Raw genomic sequence first — 20,778 nt, 5'->3', positions numbered from 1 at the left:
TCCAATAAAACTCTCAAATAGAGAGTACTACGAGTGTACTAGCTAGTGTACTGTATAATACGGAGTACTATTCTTCCATTTTTAACTTCACCATTGATAAATTTTGTGATAACTATTCTTTATCCCGACATTAAATCCAAGTCTAAATTGTGAATACAAAAGTACAAGAAAAAGGAATCTAACAAGTTGATAATTTATATTTTGGGTGACAGATCCATTGTGATTATAAAATGGTGTACGCATTAATTCAAAGGATAAGATTCCAAATAGTTGCTTATATATTTTAATACAAGATGCACATCATTCTTCATCTTTTTCAATTTCTTAGTTTATGCTTACATCACAAAAGGAATCAAACAAGCATATACGCTAAACCAATATTATGGAAAGGTTAATATCTTTTGTCCCTATTCAACCATTTAATTGCTACTTTAGATAAACAACTTTTTTTTTCGCATAGTGTATAAACTTAAAATTATTTGGTTCATAAAAAGAAAAGAAAAAATCGATAATATTATCCTGAATTTGGTCTGTATAGACTTATTCCGTTTTTTAATAGCTATATCATATTGATTTTTCACACTATTCACTTGCTAACGTTGATCATATTATTTATTACTAATATTTAAAGACAAATCTTGTATTTTTAATTTTTATTGGGTTAATCTCAATATATAGTTTCAAAATATCTAATTTTTACAATTTTATTAACATACTCAGTATAATTTTAAAAAAAGATAGTAAAAAATAGCTTAGAAAGTCACCATGATGCATTGGTTGTGAAATGAAGGGAGTATATACGAACTACTATACAAAGTATTGTGATATCAAATTCGACCAACATAGAAAAGATTATAATTTCACAACAATGTTTCATGAATGAACCAATTATGATAAACATGCTTTATAGTACATTTTGATACTTTTTCATTGTTTACAACCCTTTAAAAATACGCTTCTATCTTACCGTCCACAATTTTCTATCGTGAGATTTATCTAAGATTTTCGAAGCAATTTAAAAGTAACAAAAACTTAAATCCTTCTGTAATTAGGTCACCCATGTCACTATATGACAAACTCTTTTAACTATTAGACATTTTGTTAAACTTTATTAATCTTGTTTTATGCTCCTAATTAAATCGAAGTGCTCACTCCACTTGTCGTTGAAAAACCAACCAATCAAAATCCATACACGTGTTAGATTCTTAGTGGCCTCCCATTTCCTCTTCCCATATCATCTCTGATTCATCCCCCTGCCCTCTTCTTCTGTCTGTCATTATTGTCTGCTTTTCTATGATTGAGAAACGTAACAATAATTAATCTTCAGTAAAATTCTGCAAAATTTGTGTTTTTAATCTTAATTTTCTGCTAACCCAATTCGTAAAAATGGGTACTTTTGATGATACTGCTTGGGATCTGCCGCTTGATTATTTCATCGATGATGTTGCATCCCCTAATTTCTCTTGGGTTGATCCCAGGTAATTTCAATTTTTTGTGAAATACCCTTTATTTTTTGTTTAATTTCACTTCTTATTTTGGTAATTTTAATTCAGTTTCAGCTTCAATTGAATTGCTTAATCTTCATGTTGTTGTAATTGCATTTGGTTATTTGTGGGAAATTTGGTTTATTATGAGTATTTTAATTTTATTCACTCCAAGTAACTTGTGCTTCTTGTGTAAATGATGGAATTAACTTTGAGCTACTAGTAGTAGTATTTTGATGATTATGCTGTGGATTTGAACTAGTTTAGTTGGTTAGTCATGTGATTGAATCCCTTCTATATCAGTGCCTTTGTGGTTTTGTAAGCCAGAAAAAAGTATGTTGAAGATTATAACTGGATGTTTTTCCGAGCTCAGTGAACATCTTGAGCATGTAAATAAATTTATTGGGGTTTTCTACTCTATTTTTTACCTGATTTTTAGAAAAATATTTTAGCTTTTTAAAGTTCTAGGCAAATCAAAAGATTGCAGCTTAGATGATTCTGTGACTGTGGAAGTGTTTGTTCTTGTTTAATGGGTTACTAACTACTGTATTATTTTGCATATGAAAGTAAGATGTATTTAGCATCCAGTTGTATGTAGTGTTGGCTTGAGTTTTGATTAGATTATGTTTTGGGGTTATATCATGGCAATTTGATCTGATTTTAGAGAAGTCTTTCTTGCAGTTCCAGCATTGAAATTGATTTTTCGAGGACAAGTATGATACATGAACAAGAATCTGAGAGGCAACGCCCCATGAAAAGGTGTTACTTTGCTTTACTAAATAAGTTTTAGTTTATGACAAGTGATTAAAGATTACTTTCTGAACTTGAGAAATTCACAGTCCTACAATCTTAACTTGAGAAATTTCCTTGCAGTTCTTGCATTGAAATCGACTTTTCACAGACAAGTAGTGCCGTACAAGAACAAGAATCTGAAATGGAATGCCCTAAGAAAAGGTGTTACTTTGCTTCAATATACTCCATGTATTTGATTTATATGATCACATATTATATACTGATGTTGTTTATGTTATAGAATTTGCCCAAGTCAGTGGATATTGTACTGTATAGTACTAAAGTTATCTTCTTGATGTTATGCAGGGGGCGTTCAGCTGTCTACAGCAATCCAAAGACTAAAGCATGCCGTGAGAGGGAGCGAAGGGAAAAGTTGAATGACAGGCATGCAATCTGCTTCTGTGTTATCTTTTTCTGGTTTAGCATTTTACAGTATTCAACAAGTGAGCAACTTTAATTAACTGATGCACGGTATGAAGGAAACATAAGTTTACTTGAGCTAATTATATCTATTAGGCAAGCTAATTTTACTAGTACAACCTGTATTTCTTTCATATCTTTTAACGGGACTTTTACAGTGCGTTTGGTACCAATTAACAACTCAAGGGAATGGTACTGAAGTTCATGCTGTAATCTTCCCTTGCAACAATATGATGTTCTTCTTGAATTTTTGTTATGTGGGACTTTTTCTCACCAACTAACAAAGAAAGTTCATAATTATCACCTAAAATTAGCATATTAACTGGATACATTAGGGATCTTTCTTTGGTTGGTTACCAACTCTAATTTCAATTTTCTTCCTGATGCAGCTTTCTAAACTTGAGCTCTGTCTTGGAACCTGGAAGAGCTGCCAAAACTGACAAATTGGCGCTATTATCTGATGCTATAAGAATTGTGAAGCAGCTAAGGACCGAAAATGAGGGGTTTAAAGATGAAAATAAAAAGCTGCAAGAGGAAATTGAAAGTTTAAAGGTGCGTACTTATTTAGCCCTATTACTTACAGCTTCTTATGGAGTACTGAGATAGTTCCCTCGTCTTCTGGAAACAATTATTATAACATTGAACCTACACCATTTTCATGGAATTCCAGATTTGGACCTTCTCTATTTAATTGTTAATCTTCAGTTCTGAGATTCAGGACTGTGAAGCTTGTTTAACTTTAATAATCTATTCTGTAACTTTTGTCTGATACCACATGTTCTTGCTTGAGATAGTATTTGGGGTGGGGGACATGTACAGAGTATATATATACTCCGTATAACTTATGATCAAGTATTGGATAATTTGAATCTGAATGTTTGATGATGGTGTTTTTTCTTGCTGTAATGGCAATAGAGATTGTCTGCTAAAAAATCTTATGGTAAAGCAATAATAATAACCTAATTTTGTGATATCAAGCTCGTAGTTCAATGTTTAGACGCTGGTTTGGTGCTTCATTCTTAACCTTGGCTTCCTACTATAGGCTGAAAAGAATGAACTCCGTGATGAGAAATCAACATTGAGGGCAGAAAAAGAAAAGATGGAGCTTCATATGAAATCAATGAGTGGCATTCCTGGTCCAGGGATGATTCCTCCTTATCCATCACCCTATCAAGCCGGACCAAATAAGATGGCTCTTTACCCTAGTTATGGTATGTATCCTATGTGGCATTATCTACCGCCATCTACTCGTGATACTTCTCGTGACCATGAACTAAGGCCTCCTGCTGCTTAAGACTTAAGACTTAAGAGTGTGTGCAAGTTTTCTTCTCTGCAGGAAATTCTGTGGCATTTGTCTCAAGTTTTGTCTTTCTGTTTTTGTATTGTATATATTGTTGGCGAACTTGTCTCTTCCTATATTTAGATTTGAGTAGCCAGAGACTCGATCATGGGGCTTAAACGCCGTAGAATGTTTCTAGATCATGTAAGTACTTTAATGAAGACTTATTATTATTATTTCCTTCCTGTTTTTATTTCGTATGAATGTGATCCTGCTATAATCTTTCTGCATTTTTTGTTCTGTGCACACAACTGAATGAAGTTTGATAGACCTGAAGTTATCTATTCTTCGCGGTTACCAGATATGGTGACGTGAATCATATCCTAGAGAAAGTCAATGCCAGATTGCCAACCATAACCCCCATTAAGAACTCTGCAACAAGAGTTGTGAGATCAAATCAGGTCAAAGCCTGTAGCTATCTGCAAGTGTGTTGACTTTTAGCATTCACCAAAATCTGTTGATGATGGCAAAAATAATTCATTGTTGTGTATAAGTCTAAGGGGAATGCATGATTCATGAAATTGGTGATTATAATATGGACTGTCAATGATACTTCTGAAGTTCTGAACCATTCAATCTTGTTTATTGTTGCATATCTTTTATTTATAGTAGGGGATGTAAGACAGTGACACCGGCCCATGAAGTCGAGTTTGTCAAAACAATAATTTGCTTGAAAAATTGATAAAAAAGATTATCGCGTAGTCTCCTTCAATAAATGATACTCTATCTGTTGACTTTGCCAAATCCCTTCAGAATTCCTGTTTGGTTCAGATTATCAAGAACAATCAACAATGTTTAAGAATGTTTGTTGAAAGTTAAAAAGGGTGATTGCCCTGGCATTTGTAAAAACTGAACTTGTGTTCAACTTCAATTACAGGAGTTAAAACGAAGCTAGAAAATTAGTGTTTGCATCAAAGAATTCAATTCTTTTGCTGCACTGATATGATCACAAGTTCTTTAAGTTTTATTTCATTCTGTATCGGTGTAAATCTATGGAGACAGAAACTAGGAGGTGCACTTTTACCAAAAAAAATTGGATTCACGGTCAAATAATTCGGAAAATAACACGCAAGACTGCAAGATCGCTAGAATTCATGTTAATGTATCCAGCCCTGGAGCTAGCTTTTACAGATGCAACTATGCAAGCAGACTGATAGGTTGTGATTGGATCTGATCTTCACTAATCAGATAGCAGATAAACTAATATTTTTACAGAAAATAACCAGGAATAATTCTAAATATTTAGTCCAAGAGAGGGCTAATGCCTAATTAACCTAGAAAACAGAACCATATTACTAGTTAAAATCAGCTAACCTGAGAGAACTGATTCTACCTCTCGCGTTAAATGCAAGCAGAGATTATCGTTGTATATATGATTGCTTAAATCTTGGCCTGTTTAAAGATGACTGATGAGCTTCCTTTATTTCCAGCTTCTATCGATCTGTCCTTGTTTCCTACTGTCTTCGTTCTGCATGTCAGATTGTCAGTCATCTTCTCTAAGGTTGTAACTATGGTTCTGTTATCTCCTCTCTTCCTTCTGATGTAGTCGTGAATGCCTCTGGTTTTAAACTTCTCGAGTCTTTATAGTTTCGAAAGATCCCTGCTAAGTTTGTCTGTGCTTCTTCTTTGCCCCACATTAAGAGGTACATACCAAAGATCACTATAGCTGCCCCCAGTATGCTGATCATATACATGATTCAGAAAATTGTTAATCTTTCCTTTCTGTACTTGTTCTGAATCTTGTTATAGAAATGTTTTGGATTGATAGTAAAAATCAGTTTACACAAGCAAATTTCAGTTTTGAATCGTAGAAAATTTCAGTGAAAAATGATTTTCGATTAGTGAAATGAGTTACAGTTTTGTAAAAACAAGGTGAAGAGAACGTGGCCTAAATTTCTCGAGAATTTGTGTACCTGCCAACGTAAAGCTTTTCGCCAAGGACAAAATATGCTAATAAAGCAACAAGTATTGTTGAAAGAGGGTTGAACATGGTCACAAAAACAGGTCCTTTTTCTTCTGTGCACCATAACTGAAGGAACACTATTAAGCCTGAACAAACCACTCCCTGCACAATCATGTGACAGTATAAGATCATACTTATCAGCAAAAACTTTTTACTGCATGAGTATCAAAAATAATTCTTACAGCATAAACAGTAGACAAGAGGTCGATGTTGAAACCGATTGCCCAAGCTGCCGGCTTGCGCTGTACACATGCAGTAAAAACAGCAGACTGTGCAGCTCCTACGAAACTCATCCATGTCGTCAGTGATAGAAGTGCAGGATATCGTTTCAGAGTGAAGGCCTATAGTTATCAGTAAACATATGGACTTTTAAGGATACATCATACAGGGTTAAAAGGAAAACCCTATAATTCATTATGGACAATCAGTTTCAGGATTTATTAGGCAATACTAGCTGAAATTGAGCTGAAACTGATAGGTCAACACCTGAAACTGATAAGGTATTGAAATTGTTAAGATAGCTGGTTGCATTACATGTTTGGTAAAATTGAGCTGAAACTGATAAGTTAATCATTTAAGGTGACTGAAATTGATTGCCAAACAGAGCCTTAACAGATGTTTTATAGCTGAACTGACCCAAAATGTATCCCAACCTGAACTAACCTTAAACTGAATTGTATGACTCATTTCTTGAATATGATTCGAACCTGCATGATGTACCATATGGACCATGATAGGCAGCTTGCTGTAGTTAGAATTGAACCCATCAACCAGTTCTCGTTCGTAGTTGTACTTCCTTGAATATGTAGCAGAGGATTCCATATACTTTTTATGACAGATCCCTTGTACAGTGTCATGGCTAAGACACCTCCCAAGGAAATTAAGGTTCCAAGAACTTTTGCAGCCCCTCGAGGGTTCCAAATGTCAAGAACTTCCATCCTGCATACTTACACATGCAGAGTATAATATAAGGCCCTGTTCTTTTGAGCTGAACTGAAAAGGAGAATTTGTTGTATGTCATTTAAAAAGCAAGGGGATTTACTCACTTGAGTGCAACCGCAATCACAAAAGTTAAGGATGCAATTGTGTTGATCATTGATGCAACAAAGGTCGGAGAAGTATACTTTAAGCTTGCAAAATACATGTTAAGCGCCAATCCTACCCTGCCAAAATTAGCAGCAAATAGTTACCTGTGAAATTCTGTAATGTAAGATATGAATCCTGAATGTATCATGATACTGTGGATACTGTGAAATTTTGGAACATCGTTACAATATTTAGTTGTATATCATCACTCTTGTAGGCTTACCCTAGGAGAGAGAGCACAAATATTTCTGCAATTAGAGCTACTGTCAACTTTGGCCTTGCTTTTCTGCATGATACAGAAGAATTCAAATTTTACTGGCTAAGTTATACAGTATAAAAGATGCAGTATCAAGAATATGTTAATATGGTAAAATAAAAACAACCTCTCTAGAAAATAGGCAAAGGGGAACATCACCACCCCAGCAACGACATGGCGGTAAGTTATGTAAACGTAAGGATTCATCCCATGATTAAAGGATGCTTCAGTGATGAAATACAGTAAAGTCCAGCCTATCTGTGATAGGATCATGAACATGTGTGGCTTGAACCTCAAGTAAAAGCTTCTAATGTTACTATTACTCGTAGCCATTACTTAGCTTCCTGCTATTTTCGTGTCAAGTTTCGATATTGAACCTCATTTAAATACAGTAAAATAGGTGGTTTAATCTCATATTATTCCTCATTAATCATTATTGAATGTCCTTTCACTGTTAGCATCTTGTTCCAGGCCAGCTTCAGAGAATCATGATTACGAGATTCCGTGTTATGCATCATAAACTTCACAACTACAAAAGTTTGTACTTCAGGAATAATTCTGTCGAATATGGTAGATAGCATTGCATTATACTAGCAGATATGCTGGTAATCTTCAGGAGTTTTATGTTAGGCCATTCTTTCTAACATTCACCGTCTTTTATCAATATATTTTGATAAAATTATAGTAGTTACATGAACTTATGGTATGTAATGGTTTACTTAATTTCTCAAAATTTGGGTAAATACAAATGAGTATTCCTTTCTGGATTACAAGTGTGATGAATTGACATGAGCTATACAAACATAAAAGAAGGGGAAGGAAAAAAAAATGAGAATCAATCTCCTCCTCCCTATACTTTGATGTCATTTTGTTTCTATTTACAGTGTAAAAATGTACTGCATTTCGTGTACAGAATCCGAAGCAAGAAGATTATCTAGCTTGCTGCTAGAACCCTAGAAGCAATAACATGATGAGAAATGAAGGGAAAACTGTTAGCCAACTTAGAAAGGCTAAAGAAACTGCAAGCTGATACTTGAAGCATTCTGCTACGATGGTACAGTCTCCGATATCATGGAAGTACAGGATCGTAATTCCTGCAGATGCAGAAGCTGCTGCAAGAGACAATGTAGCCGTTACCTGTTAGCAAATCACTCATTGTCAAAGTTGTGCCTTATAAACCTTGCTTTTTAGTTGATGCAACTTAGGGTGCATTCTATTCACCTGATTTTTACTTATTTTTCCTGAATTTATCTTATCAGAACTTATTAGAACTTAAGAAATATATATACTTCCTCCCTATCTTAATGATTCTCCTAGTTTCTAGTTCAGTCCTCAAATTGACTGTCTGTTGTCTAAAATAACAAATTCAGTCAGTATGATGACCTTAAAGGGCTCTATGATAAGACCTAATTTACCCGGACTCACATACCCATGTCGAACTCATGTATGTGTCCAAGTTTCTGACTCTGCGATTTCATCAAAATATTTCTATATTTTGGTCTAATGAATTGTGAATTGTCTATACACATTGAAGTTTGAGGATATCTTGACGTGACAAGGGTACTTGATCGAGTTAAAATGAATAGTCTAACACAGACAAAGACAGTAATTGTTAAATTCAGGAAGTATCAAGTAATAACAGGAAGCCTACCCAATCTCCGATTACAAAAAGGCTAACAAGGATTGAATTGTGGAGCACTCTTTTCTTCGCTAGTGCATAGGCATCCATCAAAGCGAGGCTTAAGCTCCATATTACTTGCAAACCCATGGCAGCTATTAGATAGCTGCAAAAGGCAATATGTGTTTCAGTCATTCGTCTGAAATCCCTCCAAATACAAGGATGAAACATTATTAGATAGCTGCAAAGGCAATACGTGTTACAGAGAGTACAACATTATGCATCAAAAAGCTGAAAAGTGACCATTTTCCTTGTACAAGTTTTTGAATTATTTCTTACAGTTTAAATGAACAGATTATGCAGATTACCAGAAGTTCTTATACATGGTTTGTAAGCTAATAATCAAGTCTTTATGTTTCAGTTTGCAGGGTTTTCAGTATGAAATCTAAACGAAGGCTCCATACGAAACTCCTCAATTTTCTTCTTTCAGTCTTTGTCTTAATATGATCACAGTGTAATTAAGCAAGTAAACACACTGGTAAAGAGGAATCCACATCATTATACATGAAATAATAGAATTATGATGATTCAGACGGGTGGTTTAGAGGCTTGAAAATTACTATACTGGATTAAAGTATGCAGTTTTCTGCTAGAGTTTCAAAGGATTTTGTAACAACTCCTAGATGTCGTCACAAAAGTTCATGCGTATTAGTACTTAACTTGTTCTCGCTAAGAAGAATCATATCGTGTTCTTAGTTTTCGGTAGCCACTAGTAATGGAATCACCAAAAAACAGTACAGTATATAAGAATTTTATGAAAATGACATAGATGGCCAAGAAAGACTAGCTCCTGTCCTGCACTAAAAAGGCGATAAGGAATAAGTATGAGAGGTAAAGAAAAACTCGGGAAATTATGGGAAAGATAAGTCATCCTAGGAAGAGACTAATGATTAAGGAACAAAATTTTATGACCATTGAAAGAAGAACCTAAAGTAAGGAATTGGATGTTGAAAAAAGTTCTGAATAAATTGAAACTACAGCCAAGGAACAAATACTGTCTTCGCAAAATCGCAATCAGACTAGCTACTTCACAGTTCAGTAGAGTACTAATCAGCACCTTTCATCCATAAACATGGCACATGAAGTTTTTGATTTCCTGTTTTGTATAAGTCTTTTTAGTTATACTAAACAATGCTAAAAATGAAAACTATATAACCATGGATTTGTTTATTTGCTGTACAAAAAATAACCAAGGAAAGTAACTATATTCCAATAGCCTAAAGATTATATACACCAATACATATAAAAGGAAAACCCCATTTTAGATAAGTCTAATCAGGACAAATAAGATCTTAACCTAGTGGTTAAGACTGAAGACTGAGTGCCAATGCATACTACTTCCTCTGATTCTTTTTAGTTGCAACACTTTGTTTTGCACGCTTGCCAATGCATATCTTGAACGATTAACATATTTAATTACCGATATTTAAAAATTATAAAAATTGATTTTCGCAAAATATACATTAAGACGAATCTAACAAGATTCCACGTAAATATATTTTTCCTAAAGTATAGATCATCGAAATTAAACAAAGTAGATTACGCGAATAGTGCAAAAAACAAAGTGTTGCAACTATTTTGAAGCGGAGAAAGTATAAGTTTCAGGATTGGAATCCCCTCTTCCCTATTTATAATTTATACCGAGTATTGAACTTGTGGCTTATTCCTAAACGAAAAAGATAAGTCTAATTAGGCTAAGAGAAAATGTTAGTTCACAAACAATGTTTATTACAACATGCAATTTTTATCCATGTACGATCAAAATAAACACATGCCTGGCTATTTAACATCAAATTAAACAGAAAATACAGAATAAAAGATGTAGTCCACTAATCCCCCTTTAATAATCATATACCACGTAGATAATGTAATTTGAATTAGTAACCAATTATATCCGGACAAAGGGTGTAATAAACAACATGATAAAAACGAATTACTTAATTGAAAGAAGTGAATAAAATACCAGAAAGCAGTGAAATTATAGAAGCTAGAAGTGGTTGCCATAGAAGCAATAGAACCAGCAGCAAACATAAATTGAGCAATCCTTAAAACAAACCCAGTTATAGTTCCTGGTGTTCCTGCAAAATCCTTCATTTTTCTTCTTTCCCAAACCAAAATCAAACAATTTCTCAAATACCCATTACAAAAATCCACATCAGAACACAAATTCAATCATACCCAGAAAAAATAAAGGGGATGGGCTTGGAAATTTGATGGGAAACAGAGCAAAAACAGAGGAGGGTGTCCAAACTGATTTTGGGAATTTGGGTGATTAGGGATTTGATGGAAGAAATTACAGGAAATAACTCTAAAATGGGAAAGAAGTAATGATTAGTTTTAATTGATTAAGGGTGTAAGGCAAGGAAAATTGGCAAAGGGTATTTTGTGAGCTACTCAATCTTGGCTGAAAATCAAAAGGTCAAAGCTATCATTCATCATTATATTTGATCATTATGCTACATTAATAATGTTTTTTGTTTTTCTTTATTCTAATATGTCATTTTGACATACAACCGGATATAACCCTTAACTAATTTTTGGGGCCGGGCGATGCCCTGAGTTACTAAATTAATAACATTCACGTGAAATATGTAATAACTTAGTGGTAAAAGTATTATTGTTTAAACTCAAAATCAGGGGTTCAGACCATGTTTTTTTATATATATATATGTAAAAATGACATATAGCGAATGACCCATAAACAAAACGTCATGTGTCACATATATTTTCTATAGACGACCTTTAATATTTTAGTATAGATTTACAGATATTGTTAGCTTAATATCACTTTAATAGAACTTATCTTTTTATGATATTAACCATAATTCACATTAAATATATTACGCCACAGAAAATTTGGTGTTCTCTCTTTTTCCTTGAATATGTACCAAATTATTGTACACACAATTTTGTTTTATATAAGAGGAAATATTTGTACTTTTGGAGACCACTTGCTTTGACGATAAAGGAGGAAATATAAGAAATAAAAATACAACACTTCACAACACCAAATTTAAAAACAATATTATTTATAGACAAAATGCAAAAATGCAACAAATTAAAACCCATAGCCAGCACAAAACTAACTCTGGTGTTTTTCCAATACATTCATGCGAAACAAAAGAAGAGACTTGTGAAGTTTTAACTGGTATCATGATATGGACTTTTACTGTTTAAGTTCATACCATGATAGGATCTCAAATTACATAAGCCTGAGGTAAGGTGAGATGAAAGTAGGAACTACATAATACATATATACTCCTTATTAAATAAGGGTAGAAATATCAAACAAAAGGGAGGTTGTAGGTAATACAAAATCTTATATAAAGGTGGCGCAAATAGATACAAAATCTTTTAAACAAATTTAGATAAGAAAGCTAGTTGTATAATTTTGATTTATTCACAACGTTTCTAAGTTCTAAGTTGTTCTCACTTCTCACTTCTCACTTCTCACTTCTCACTTCTCACTTCTCACGGGTAAATAGATAGATCAGGAATATGTTGAATAAAGGGCCAGTATTCCCCATTTGGCTCCTTGCACCTCTCTATAAGTAAGGGGCATCCGATCCATCAATACTGAGCATCATGAAGTTGGAGAGGTTACTTATTTGATGCGGCAAGTTGGGGCATTTTGACAAAATAAGTCTTTCTAGGGAGGTGAGCTGAGGTTGTCGATCCATTCTGGTATTGCCTTGAGCTTCTCACATTTAGTGATCCATAAGTATTCCAAGGAATTGAAGACAACTCTCGAATGCTCTCTGGAAGAAGCTCAAACTCATTTATATCACGTAAATATAAATTTTGCAGGTTGGAGAAAGGAGAAACAACTACTTAGGTGGGTAACAGGGTAAGTGTTTGTCCAGGTTGACCCAAGCTCCAATCATTTTTGATATCGAGATATTCAAGATCGTATATTTGTTGCCTTGTAATTGTTATTGCCAACTTGACCACATCGTCCACCTTCCCTTTATTAATTTTGGCATTCTGAAAAGTGAAAACTGAAAACTGAAAGAGAGGTGAAATTAAATTGTGTATATGTTGCCTTGCAGTTATAATTGCCAACTTCACGTAGTACAATTCTAGAAATGCATGCATACTTCTGATGCTGCTGAATCTGGAGAAGCTCTCTTGAATCTTGGTCTCCACTAGACCAAGACATCTTCCACTATCCCTTCAATTTTGGCATTCCGGAAACATCAAGTAAATCAAGGCTGGGGAATATGGGAGACTCCACATTATCAAACCCCTCAAGACGTAAACGAATCAGATCAGGGATCCTTCCAAATTAAAGGAGCAGAGATGTCGACATCCTTTACAATTTGATAGATAAATATCAATCAGACAGCATGTTTACAAGTTTATCCCTGTCTTCATCCCTCCCAACAACTAAATTGTTGAGGATTGAAGAGCTAACCATATTCTGAATGCTCCTTCGTCGTCCATTCATCTGGTCAACCGATGAACTGATCATAGCTATGCTACCAAAGTTGGCATGGTTTCTTGCAATGCAATCAAGCTTCTCAATGATAGCCCTGAGTCTACCAACATCTTTGAAGGGAAGCGTAACTGTTTGATGAACTTGTTTCCTCGCTTTACTTGTTTCAGTTCGGCTTTATCTAACTGCTCTTCCAAGAAACGATCCAACTCAGCTAGTGTGGTGGTGCATGACTCCAAGGAATCTGCATCAACAAGTGTAGCTTCAATGGTGGTCTTAAGATCTTGGAGTGTATGAATGTGGGAATCCAGGTCCTTTGCATACATGAACTTTTTGTATGCTTCAGAACCCAGTTTCTCTAAAATAGTCTTAACAAGATCAGAAACTATGGATTCCGCCATTTCTCTCTCTCACTTGTGACAGAAACTGAGAAACAGCGTTTGAAGTTTTAGAATAAAAGATGGATAACAAGCAGAGGTGGAATACCTTTTTATTTTGTAAGATGAATGTGTAAGTTAAGATCATGCCAAGTTTTATAAGGGATAAAAAGTATAGTAGATTGCTAAGATCATTCGTGGAATTTTCTTCCCTTGCAAGTTGTAACTGCTTACGCGGTACCATCCAATGCTAGTATTTGGTCCCGGTTTGCTATATTAATAACATTGAAAATGATTTAAGCCGTGTCACAATGATGACATGATATGTTTATGCGTCATGATTTAAATTGGAAAGTAAAATATTTAACTTATATAACCTACGGTTTTTTCATGAAATGCCCCTGAAGTTTCACGAAACGCACCAAATACACCCGCGCGTTTCGAATCACATAGTATACCCCTATTTAAACTTAAAGTGCACCAAATGCCCCTAGACTTAACGCCGTTAATATTCCGTTAGCATTATTGTACCTTTATACCCTTACTCACCCAATATTTTACATTTAACTATTTTTTTTAAAAACAAAATTCCTCCTCTCCTCCTCTTCTTCTTCTTCTCTCTCCTCTCCTCCTCTTCTTCTGCCATTTTTCTTCTCGATTCTTTCTTTTGATATTTGCAAGTATGCAACAACACAAAGGGTATGAGAGATAGAAGTTGTAGATTACCAAAAAAAAAAAAGTTAGAGAAAAGTAGTAAGCTAGTGTCAAGCTCTCTCGATGACTCGATCTCTTTAATCTGCATCCCACTTTATTATTATTTCCATTTTTGGAAATTAAGTTATTGGTATCATTGAATTTTTGCAATTGACAACCTGCAAAGAGAAATTTCATTGTTGTTGACAAGATTGATAATCTGACATTTTGTATGTTTTTGAAGATGATTGAGTCTGGTATAAACCAAAGGTATGACCCTTCATTTGTTAATGGAGATGCATGTTGTGGGAGGAGAAGAGGATTAGAATTGCGTATGCAAATTAGAATCGCGGATAGAGGGTCGACTTTAATCTGATTTATTCAGATGAATAAACCGTTAATTCTATTATAACCCAGGATGATTTTTGCATTCTTGTTTGATTTTTCAATTTAATTTTGCATTCCATTATGGCTGAAATCGAAGAATTGGGGCTTAAAACCCAGAAATTGATTCAAGTAAGGCTGCAAAGAAAGCAATGAAAGATAAGGAGAGAGAAAGGAACAGAAGAGAGAAAAGGAGCCGCCCCCACCGCCGCAACCCTTTCCCTCATCTGTTACTTCCGCCGCAACCTCCGCCGTTACAATATCATCATCACCATTCGTCATCGTCTTAATCTTTCCCTTCTTCATCAAACTTCAATTCATGTTCACGATTTCAATTCACTCGAAAATCTGGGTTCGAATATTTGGGGGTTTGAGTTAGCAATTGATATTTGATGAAAATGGTTTGAAGAAAGGAAAAATTGTGGTTGGTTTCACCATTTTGATACCCAGAAAAAAAGGGACTTGAGATTGAGAGGAGAGTGAGAGAAGAGAGGGGATTTAGAGTTAATTAGGGTTCATTAGGTGTTATTCAGGATTAATTAGGCTAATTAGTATTTAATTAGGATTAGTCGGATAAATTAAGAGTTAATGTTAACGGAGTTAGACTTCCGTTAAGTCTAGGGGCATTTGGTGCATTTAAGTTTAAATAGGGGTATATTATGTGATTTGAAACGCGCAGGTGTATTTGGTGCGTTTTGTGAAACCTCAGGGGTATTTCATGAAAAAACCGTATAACCTATTATACATGCTATATAACACGGTAGAAAAATCTTAATATTTTAATTTGTTTCCTTCTTCATATCGACTACCTTATTTACATATTTTCATAATAAAAATATTGCATTGATAGAAAAAATATTTTGATGACGCATATCCTACGTGACGCATATATGTACCAATTAAACTCCGACACGTAAAATTGTGACAACTAAATATTGTCGCAATTTGCGACCTTTATCATCGCCCAAATAACATTTACAACAACTTATGTTCTTTTTTGCAATGATGAAATAAAAACACGTCATATCTTAGTGATAAATGTTTTAATTGTTTAAACTCATGGTCAAAATTCAAAGCTTATACAAACAAGTCAAGTACCGGGCCAGGTTTAATGCAATTGTAAAGGGTTATAAACTTCTTAGGCTAATTTGTTGTTCCGTATAATCAGTCTCCCTTAATCAATTCTTGAGTCGGTACTCGATATTGATATATAATAGGCTATATGCCTATATTTTCAAATAAAATTATTCGGAACACCTTGATTATAGCTTAGTATTTGATTATAATATGCACTATTTCAGTTTTAGAAAGATCTTTACAGTTACTATTTGTATAAATATTAAGATAAAAGTAGGAAAGTTGGTTGAATATAATAAAATAAGATAAATGTGTAAAAATGTGGGTGTGTAAGATTTTTTTTTATAAAGTAGAGCTGATCAACGATGGCCGGGCCCGAAAATTAATGGGTTTTGGCCAGAAAATTTTGGCCCGAGTCTCGGGCCCGGCCCGGCCCGAACTTTTAAAAAAAAATTACGGGCTTTGGGCAACGTAAAACAACAATTTTAGTTATAAATTCGGCCCGGTCGAAAATGGCCCAAAAACCTGTTATTTTTACTCCGGAATAGCGGGTTTTGGGCATAAAAAATCGGCTTGAAGTTTGGCCCGGCCCGACATAATGGACAGATTTTTAAGCCCTCGGCCCGGACCGCTTTTTGATCAAGTCTATTTTAAGTAAGTGAAAGTGAGTAGAAAGTAGTAAATATTGTGGGATAGGAACGATAAGATAGTAAATTTTTATATCAAAAAATAGAATAAATCAAAAGTGTATAAAAGAGTATGAAACGGACTTAAACGAAAAACGTAAAGATCTTATCTTTTTGAAACGGAGGTAGTAGTTGATTATAATATGTATGAGGTTATTATTTCTTGAATTTTCTAGAAGCTCACAGATCCCAACTGGCTTTAGAGGTAATTGTAAATGAGCTTCCATGACTGTGGATCATCAACTCATCCTTGCATTCGACTTCGAAAGTTCCAGGTAGCATGGCCTGCAAAAGTTTGAGTAATTCTAATTTGTATTCAAGTACGAATAAACCAAAATTAGGAAAGCCTTCTGATCGAAGCAAAATTAGGAAAGCCTTCTGGTCAAAGTCTACGACGTCCTATTCTTGCTATAGAATCGTCCATCGATTTCGTATTCACATCTAATATAATGAAGTATTTCTTAAAGAAAAACAAGGCAAAAACTGACAAGAGTGATGAGGGACCAATAATCTCTCTTTGACTAAAACTGGGTTGTTTCTATGAAATTATGGAAAGTGATCTTTCCATCTACCGAGACGGCCAACGAGGCGGGTTGAATGGCTCTGGTGGGTCAAGGGTTGGGGATGATTGACACACGAAAGACACATTGTATATCAGGGTTCATTAGCCGGGTCAAGGGTTGTGTCGAGAAAAATGGATACAGTACGTGTTGTTAGTGGGTCTAGATGGGTTTTAACCTTTTGAGGCTAATGTGCGTTAGCGTTTGAGTAGCGAGTAGCAGTGAATAATAGTCAGTAACAATTAGCTGTCAAAATAACGGGTAACCTATATAGGATAGTGTTCGGTAAAAGTAACAGTTAATATTGCAAAGTACAATAAAAGCTATATATATTGTTTAAATTTTTACTATAAATCATCAAACGCTACATTCTACATTTGAACGCTACTAATTTTAATGTTTGACAAATATTACTCAACCTCTACCTAAACAACGCGCTATCTTGCCAAACACTTACAAGTTTTACAAGTAGCATCGTGAGTAGGTTAAAACGCTAGTAGCTACCTAAACGGTACCGCCGAACACATCCTTACTTACTTTGACGATGGTAATGGAGAAATAAGAAATCAAAATACGGAGCCATCACTTTAAAAAAACCAAATTAAAAACAATATTCTTCACAAAACACAAAAATGAAACAAATTAAAACACCTTGCAAGCACAAAACTAACTCTAGTTTTCTTTCAATTACATTCATGCTATGTAGAAGCTTGTTTATTATGTAGCAAAATAACACAATGTTGTCTCATCATCCCTTGTAGAACTTAGTGACCATCTTCGGGTTGTCATCGAAGCTTGAAATGGTCGATCCCAAACTCCTCAAGGGATTTGGTAAAGAAGTATGTGGTGATTTCCTCAATTGTGAAATCCCTATAAACCGGTGGATTTTCTTCCGAAGTCAGTTCCTTAATCGGACCATATATCTGATCCGATGAAAAAAGACCACGGAAAAAGAATGCAACAGATACCCGTGGTCCAACATTTTTCGCAATCACTCTATGCTGGACGCTTTTGAGCACGTCGTTAGTTATAATCTGTAAAATCGAACAAAACAATTAGAAAGTAATGTAACACAACAACCTAGAACGTAACACGTTTAGGCCCTGTTCTGTTCGACTTATTTTGACTTACTTCAGACAAAATAAGTTCAGATAAGTTCAGATAAGTTCAGATGAGTTCAGTTAAGATAATATAAGTTCAGCAAAAAAAAGTTTATTTTAGACATTTCACACACAAATAAGTTTATTTCAAACAAAATGAGGATTTTTCAGATAAAATAAGTTCAGATAAGTATAGATAAGTTCAGTCAAAATAAGTATAATAGAACGGACCTTTAAAATTAACTCGTACCTGAAGTATATTTCCGAAGTTAACAATCAAAGCGCCGGTAACAGGCTCGATATTAACCCATTTATTGTCGTACAAAACTTGAAGACCACCTATTTGATCTTGTAAAAGTATGGTGATGAATGAGTTATCGGCATGTCCATTAGTTCCTATTGTAAGTTCTGGTTCTGGACATTGAGGGTAATAGTGTCCAATTAAGGACCAACCTTTTTTACCCTTTACGAGTTTCTTAAGACATTCAGGTTCGAGTCCAAGACCCATTGATAGTAACATAAGTATTCGATCACCAAGTTTAAGGATATGGTCGATGTACTCCAACATCGCATCCCTGCAATAGGGTAGAATTTGTTTTACTAACACATTCGTCTGACTCAAAAAATAACCACATGAATTTCAACGATGATAATGACATTGACAACTTTGAGGCTATTATTCTACGTTATGCCCCGATTTTATTCACCTTATTTTCACTTATTAAGTTCAAGATAAGATCAATATAGAAAAAATGAGATTCGAGTAGTGTAATTAAATAAGTTCTAATTAGTTCATATGTATTTTAATGGCTAATTACTCATTTGACCAGGCGAATGGAACACACCACTAGGATCGACTATCTTTTTGTTGATTGATTACAATGGCTAATAATTACGCTAATATAACAACACGAGTAATAAAGTCATCAAACATATATATGTTCTTCCTCCTATGTGAGACAACTATATATCCTCACAAGACTCACCCTCGAAGATCATATTCAACAGTTAATACCAGTAGCCCGTGTCCGGCTCTTATCTAAAGTTGGCATTATTATGAATCAATGCAAAAATTAATCCAGTTAGTATTTGTGTAAATTAAATAACTTTTCCTAGTATTTTTTTTTTATGGCGTACCTAGTACGGAGTATCAATATGATACTCCGTATTTTGTTTGGTTTATCGATCATAACCTCAAATGAGAAATTCCACATACTTAGGGGACTTCGAAGTTTCCTCCATTTTGTAGGAACTTCCCAAACAAAATATACATAACTTTCAATAAAAGACTTAATATAAGTATTTGAAATTAGGATATTAATGAATTTCTACCCTATTAATTTATTCTAATAATATTGTATTTATGGTAGAAAATCTCTAATTTCCTGTTTTTATAATTGACACGTGAAAAATCGACACGTTATACAAACACACTATTATTATTGTCGCAACTTATAACCTTTAAACACTTTTGGGTGGGTTTTTCCTTTGAAGTACGTACGATTTTCATAAAATACCATTTTTTATCGAAAATGTTTTTTGTCAAACCAAACTGAACCTAATCCAATACACTAAAATCAAAGTGTAACACAATTGAACATGGAACAATTCATATCAAACATATAAAAACAAACAAGTAAAATTAATTAGATTATTGGTATATATTTTAGGCATTTCTATCATATGATAATGTAAATCAATTCCAATTTCAAAAATCAAACACAATTAAAAAAAAATTTAAAAAAAAAAACTGACTTGCATATTGGAGGCAACTCTTGAGGATCAACTTGACCAGAAGTATGTATAGTATTAACATACAAACTATCCCTCCAATTAACAGCCTTTGATTTATACAAATCATGGTTGCAATAATACAACACCCTCTTTCTCTCGAAATCGCGGTTATAATACTTCTTCTTAACCTCATCATCTTGTTCATGAAACATTCGAATTCGTTCAATCATAACTTCCAACATTTCTAAAGGTATCCCATGATTTACCACTTGAAAAAATCCCCATTCCTTTGCTGCAACAATGACTTCCTTAACAACCTCAGCCGTTCGATCTTCGTCATCATCAACACGAGCAATGTCTATGATGGGCACACTTATGTTTTCATGACAAGTATCCAAATCGTTTAAACGAGACTCGAGTGGTCGAATAAAGATGGTAGGGATGGTTTTCGAACCTGCGTCGACTAGCCCTTTTACGCCGGTTTTTCGTTCGTCGAACGCCTTGAGATCGTTGGTTCGATCGGAACAGCTACCTTCTCTTCCGATGATGGTACTTTGGGTGCTCATTGAATCTTAGAAACTAACTTTCTTGAATGAAATTGAAAAATAAGTTGAAATTAAGTTTTTGTTCTTTGCATTGACTTTTAGGAAGCGTTGTAAATAATGCAGGAAGTAATATTATTATTATTGGTAGGAACAGATGCAAGAGGATATG

The 20,778-nt window shown here is 34.4% G+C and overlaps 4 protein-coding genes across 5 annotated transcripts; 1 reads left to right on the top strand and 3 right to left on the bottom strand.

Annotated features, from left to right (window-relative positions):
* The first annotated feature begins 1,231 nt into the window (after nucleotides 1-1,231).
* On the top strand, nucleotides 1,232-4,215 carry LOC110802033 (transcription factor bHLH104). Of its 2 annotated transcripts, none has more exons than XM_022007466.2 (6): nucleotides 1,232-1,478; nucleotides 2,154-2,243; nucleotides 2,358-2,438; nucleotides 2,583-2,660; nucleotides 3,086-3,248; nucleotides 3,739-4,215. In XM_022007466.2, exons 1-6 carry the CDS (start codon nucleotides 1,387-1,389, stop codon nucleotides 3,988-3,990), a joined length of 756 nt encoding a protein of 251 aa, XP_021863158.2. In that variant the 5' UTR covers nucleotides 1,232-1,386; the 3' UTR covers nucleotides 3,991-4,215. The 2 variants fall into 2 exon arrangements, with proteins under 2 accessions (XP_021863158.2, XP_021863159.2); XM_022007467.2 differs by having other exon boundaries at nucleotides 1,235-1,478; nucleotides 2,166-2,243.
* Nucleotides 4,216-5,097: 882 nt separating this feature from the next.
* LOC110802010 (WAT1-related protein At5g07050-like) lies at nucleotides 5,098-7,719 on the bottom strand. The gene is made up of 7 exons (XM_022007437.2): nucleotides 7,468-7,719; nucleotides 7,308-7,370; nucleotides 7,045-7,161; nucleotides 6,706-6,937; nucleotides 6,181-6,339; nucleotides 5,949-6,100; nucleotides 5,098-5,715 (listed from the first exon to the last, which is right to left on the bottom strand). The coding sequence occupies exons 1-7, from the start codon at nucleotides 7,671-7,673 to the stop codon at nucleotides 5,544-5,546; spliced, it is 1,101 nt and encodes a 366-aa protein (XP_021863129.1). The 5' UTR covers nucleotides 7,674-7,719; the 3' UTR covers nucleotides 5,098-5,543.
* A 360-nt stretch (nucleotides 7,720-8,079) lies between these two features.
* LOC110802040 (CASP-like protein 5B3) lies at nucleotides 8,080-11,458 on the bottom strand. Its single transcript, XM_022007476.2, has 3 exons — nucleotides 10,982-11,458; nucleotides 8,992-9,124; nucleotides 8,080-8,477 (listed from the first exon to the last, which is right to left on the bottom strand). Exons 1-3 carry the CDS (start codon nucleotides 11,110-11,112, stop codon nucleotides 8,286-8,288), a joined length of 456 nt encoding a protein of 151 aa, XP_021863168.1. The 5' UTR covers nucleotides 11,113-11,458; the 3' UTR covers nucleotides 8,080-8,285.
* Nucleotides 11,459-17,744: 6,286 nt separating this feature from the next.
* LOC110802016 (1-aminocyclopropane-1-carboxylate oxidase homolog 1-like) lies at nucleotides 17,745-20,744 on the bottom strand. Its single transcript, XM_022007444.2, has 3 exons — nucleotides 20,086-20,744; nucleotides 18,581-18,905; nucleotides 17,745-18,264 (listed from the first exon to the last, which is right to left on the bottom strand). The coding sequence occupies exons 1-3, from the start codon at nucleotides 20,628-20,630 to the stop codon at nucleotides 18,016-18,018; spliced, it is 1,119 nt and encodes a 372-aa protein (XP_021863136.2). The 5' UTR covers nucleotides 20,631-20,744; the 3' UTR covers nucleotides 17,745-18,015.
* Between the last annotated feature and the right edge of the window lie 34 nt (nucleotides 20,745-20,778).

Source organism: Spinacia oleracea, chromosome 3, assembly GCF_020520425.1.
Source record: "Spinacia oleracea cultivar Varoflay chromosome 3, BTI_SOV_V1, whole genome shotgun sequence".
Lineage (NCBI taxonomy): Eukaryota > Viridiplantae > Streptophyta > Magnoliopsida > Caryophyllales > Amaranthaceae > Spinacia > Spinacia oleracea.
Note: the sequence above shows the minus strand (reverse complement) of the source record. Positions and strands in the feature narration are given on the sequence as shown.